The sequence below is a fragment of the Salmo salar genome, chromosome ssa18 (assembly GCF_905237065.1).
Source record: "Salmo salar chromosome ssa18, Ssal_v3.1, whole genome shotgun sequence".
In the NCBI taxonomy this organism is placed as follows: Eukaryota; Metazoa; Chordata; class Actinopteri; order Salmoniformes; family Salmonidae; genus Salmo; species Salmo salar.
The window spans coordinates 65142465-65146546 of NC_059459.1; the positions used below are offsets into that span (position 1 = coordinate 65142465).

Genomic DNA, 4082 nt, shown 5'->3' on the forward strand with positions numbered 1-4082 from the left:
CATCATTTGAAGGGCTGCTCTAACTATGGTATGTCACAGGACACATGTTAGATTGTAGTTTTTATCACATGCTTTATGCCTGTTCAGACAGCCAATAATACCACTTAGTTCAGAGTTTCCTCCTACTTCCTAATGATTAACCAATGAGTGTCATCATATAAAAGCTGCCCCGTTGTCAGACCCCACACTCTATACAGTTCAGAAAGGACATGATGATTATATATTGGACAATCTTTTTGTTTTACGCCAATTTGGGTAAGTAAGAAATAAATGTGGATCCTTTTACTTTTTTATATCATAGTCTTTTTTCATCCATTTGAATGACTATGTAGTCTGAATAATGATAATAATGTATAATTCTGTACTATACCTTTGTCTGATTTATTTAGTCTGTTTGCTTCACAGGTTGTGCACTTAACAACGATGTAATCCAACCAGACCCTGTGATAGTTACACAACTGGGACAAAGTGTATCTCTCACTTGCTTTTGTCAATCTAATTTGTTGGTCAGAGTCTCTTGGTTCAAGCAAACTGTTGGACAGAAGCCTCTTCTCATGGCATCATCATATTATCGCACTCAAAATACCTTTTATTTCAACAATTTTACCAAGGACTTTAATGAGACTAAACGCTTGAGTGTGAAAAGAGGTGTTGACAGCTTTAACCTGACCATCTCCAAGACAGAGTCAGGGGACTCAGCTACATACTACTGTGGTGCTATGGAAGTGGGCGAACTCAAATTTGGAGAAGGAACTGTTTTAATTGTCAAAGGTAACTTAAGTCAGTACCTAATGTGTGTTCATATAATGCTAAATGAATGAATCTAGCAGGAAAATAGAATGTACACTCCATTATCTTACTCACTCTCTTTAGATTCAGGGTCCAACAGCATGTCTGTTCTCCAGCAACCTGTGTCTGAGTCAGTCCAGCCAGGAGACTCTGTGACTCTGAACTGTACAATACACTCCAAGACCTGTGCAGGAGAATACAGTGTCTATTGGTTCAGACATGGCTCAGGAGAATCCCATACAGGAATCATTTACACCAATGGAGACAGGGGTGATCAGTGTGAGAAGAGCCCTGAGGCTGGGTCTCCTACACAGAGCTGTGTCTACAACCTCCCCAAGAGGAACCTCAGCCTCTCGGATGCTGGGACTTACTACTGTGCTGTGGCCTCATGTGGGGAGATACTATTTGGAAAAGGGACCAAGCTGACCTGTTAGTGATATTTCTGACATTTCTAAAATGTTCTAATATTTTATCCCTGCTTGAACAAAATGTCCTGATTTTCCTGTCTGTATTTCCACAGATGGTTGTAAGGAGGACCAGGTTCTCTTGGTGTACTGCGGTGTAGCGTTGGCTCTTTGTGTCATCATCATCATTGTCCTTGCTTGTGTTATATATAAGATGACCAAGAAAACCTCTCTGCTGTGCAGCGGTAAGCATTATCATTAACCACAATATATGCTTAAACTGTTGGTGCAGTATACATTGCATGTTTTAGTCATGAAACTGAGTTAATTCATTGTATGATGATGATGTTGATGATTCCTTCATGTTTGTCTAAAAGGAACGCATCCTCAGCCAAGTGGTCCGGTGGTCCCCAGTTCTCATAACCAGGTATTCAGACCTTATAGTGAACCATTCTGAGTATGACTTTGATGAACTGTAAAGAGATCCTTTTATCAAATTATCAGGTCATTTCCTGATGTCTTTGGAATTTGGTATGATATTCCTCTTAGGATCAAGAAATTGATGACACACACATGTCGGTCCATTACGCTGCTCTGAATGTCATCCACAAGAAGCCAAAGACCCAGAGACAGAGGAGCGCCATGGAGAGTGACACTGTTTACTCTGGGGTGAGGTGCTAAAACATGGACAAAAAACATAGATTGATCTCCTTTAAGACTTGCATAGCTTTTTCTGATAAAGACTGTGTTTTTATCATTATAATTGTGTTGCAATTGCTTGTATTCTGTCAAACTCCTTTGTACATTACTGTTATACTGTTGTGCAATTTAGATCAAATAAAAAATGAATTCACTGTAATTTTGATGTATTGTTTGATTTTCACTCATATTCTTCAAGTTAAACTGGTCAGTTTGCAGGGCCTTTGCATCCTGATTACATAACTTGCATAATAGCATGCATAGGGTACATTCTACTGACTAACACTTTCAGTTGTCTCAAACTCTCTTTTTAAGCTGTATTCTGCATCACATCTCTGTGGTGTTCTGACGGCCCTAAATGGATTTTCCACTCAGCTTAACTCATCTCTAAACCACAGCAATGACCATCAGTCCTCACCACACACTGTCTTCACACACCTCAGTGCATCAAAACCACAAACATCCATGTCACTAAGAGCACAACTCACTCTCTTCATGAGAAAATCTGATAGTGTCGAAAATGTAATCCAAATATGACAATGTACGCATTGTAATTGAGAAGTTTTCACAAACAATACAAAATGTGAATATGCATATGTGCAGGTTGAAGTACTGTACTTCATTTCTCTTTCAATAGGGTGCAACAGCGTACATGGAAGTCCCCATAACTGCTTTAACTTTGGAGTTTGCAGCAACTTTTAGAATTGTCCAAATGTTGAAATTGTTCACTAAGAATCATTGAAAATGTACTTTCCTGTGATAGATCATGTGTGTAGTCATAATAGCTGTCATCAAATGCCCAACAAAGACAATGTTTGGTTAAGAATCTTTAACGAGGTAATTTATTACATACATATTACACATCTGTATCATGTTATAAATCATTTTCAGAATCATAGAGTCACATGCATCAAACAGGCTAGGTAGTCATCGTCACTGGATCATTACTACTAACATCAACTAAGACACTATAAAGTGTAGCTTAGTTACCAGAAGGAGCCAAACAATCACTCAAAATAAAATGGGTGGCAGAGGGATCTCCTATATGACGAAGACAATGACTCGTGTTTGTCTGTAGTTTTGTATTGAGTTCCAGGCAGTAGTTGAATAAGTATGGGAGACAACCTATTTATTCAAGTCATGTCTCCTCTGTAATGTGTTGTCCTCTTATAGTTGTGTTGGTAGCATGTCACTCACACCCTCCCGCACACAACAAGTTCACAGCTACTCTGCAGTCTGCTGTAAGCCCAAGAAGAGATTGTGTCTATGCTTTGGTCAGGTGGGCCTGCTGACTTTGTACCCACAGGACCAACCTACCTGCTCTCTGTGTCTCTGTGTCTCTATGTGGTTTTCAGCAGGATGTCTATGTGGTGACACTGTTGTTCTCACTATCTTTCCTTGCTGTTCATGTTGCCCCTGACAGCTTCCAACCAAAGCAAAACAGTTATTTATTAAACTGACTCTAATATATATTTGTGACCTGTTTCAGGAAACAAGGCATATGTCACACGTCACTACTTTACAGGAGAGGCATTTAAACGTTTATTAGTATTTTTATCTCAATGTGTTTTTTTGCCATAAATGCCATCTGGAACATGTGCACTTTCATGTACCTAACAACAAACTTTTATAAATACAAAAATATTACGAGCCTATTTGATTTATCAACCCCAAAAAAATTCTGGACACTTTCTATTTTTGATATTGCTAATATGCAAATATGCAAGAAGCTATGTCACTGTAGCTTTTACACCATCTGCATCCTTTCTTATAGTGTGTGTTTATCAGAGACAGAGGGTGTGAACGATGCTGAATAGGTGTAGACAAAGAAGAGGTCTCCAGTAGGTGTACCAAACATTCAAAGTTATCAACTTTCAAAGCAGATTTACTTTCCCAGATGTACTTGTTCCTGCAGTGTATTTCATTTTGAGTCTCTACTTTCATCCAATGTAAAAATCACCATTTCAAATTTTGCCACATAAGACCGAATTGAGGTGGTCGATCAAATGTACAAATATTTCCGATGACCCTCCCCTGTACTGTAAAATAATCTTAACACCCTCCCCCCTCACAGAATTAACTCAAAATAATGTTTACAGCCCCAAATAACAATAACTGTAGCGACCCTGCGTTTATAAATGTGGATATCAACTTTGCCACTTCAGCATGCTTTTGTGGCACAGTAGATAA

General features: G+C 38.8%; 1 protein-coding gene across 1 annotated transcript; it reads left to right on the top strand.

The window, feature by feature from the left end:
- Nucleotides 1-202: 202 nt before the first annotated feature.
- On the top strand, nucleotides 203-2041 carry LOC106577747 (uncharacterized). The gene is made up of 6 exons (XM_014156066.2): nucleotides 203-255; nucleotides 406-771; nucleotides 874-1218; nucleotides 1310-1438; nucleotides 1571-1620; nucleotides 1743-2041. Exons 1-6 carry the CDS (start codon nucleotides 210-212, stop codon nucleotides 1872-1874), a joined length of 1068 nt encoding a protein of 355 aa, XP_014011541.1. The 5' UTR covers nucleotides 203-209; the 3' UTR covers nucleotides 1875-2041.
- Nucleotides 2042-4082: the final 2041 nt, after the last annotated feature.

Excerpts from the sequence above, each read along its gene's own strand:
- LOC106577747 (XM_014156066.2), top strand. The coding sequence starts at position 210 with ATGATGATTATATATTGGACAATCTTTTTGTTTTACGCCAATTTGG. Across the intron at positions 256-405 it reads TTTGTTTTACGCCAATTTGG|GTTGTGCACTTAACAACGAT; the intron begins GTAAGTAAGAAA and ends TTTGCTTCACAG. Across the intron at positions 772-873 it reads AACTGTTTTAATTGTCAAAG|ATTCAGGGTCCAACAGCATG; the intron begins GTAACTTAAGTC and ends CACTCTCTTTAG.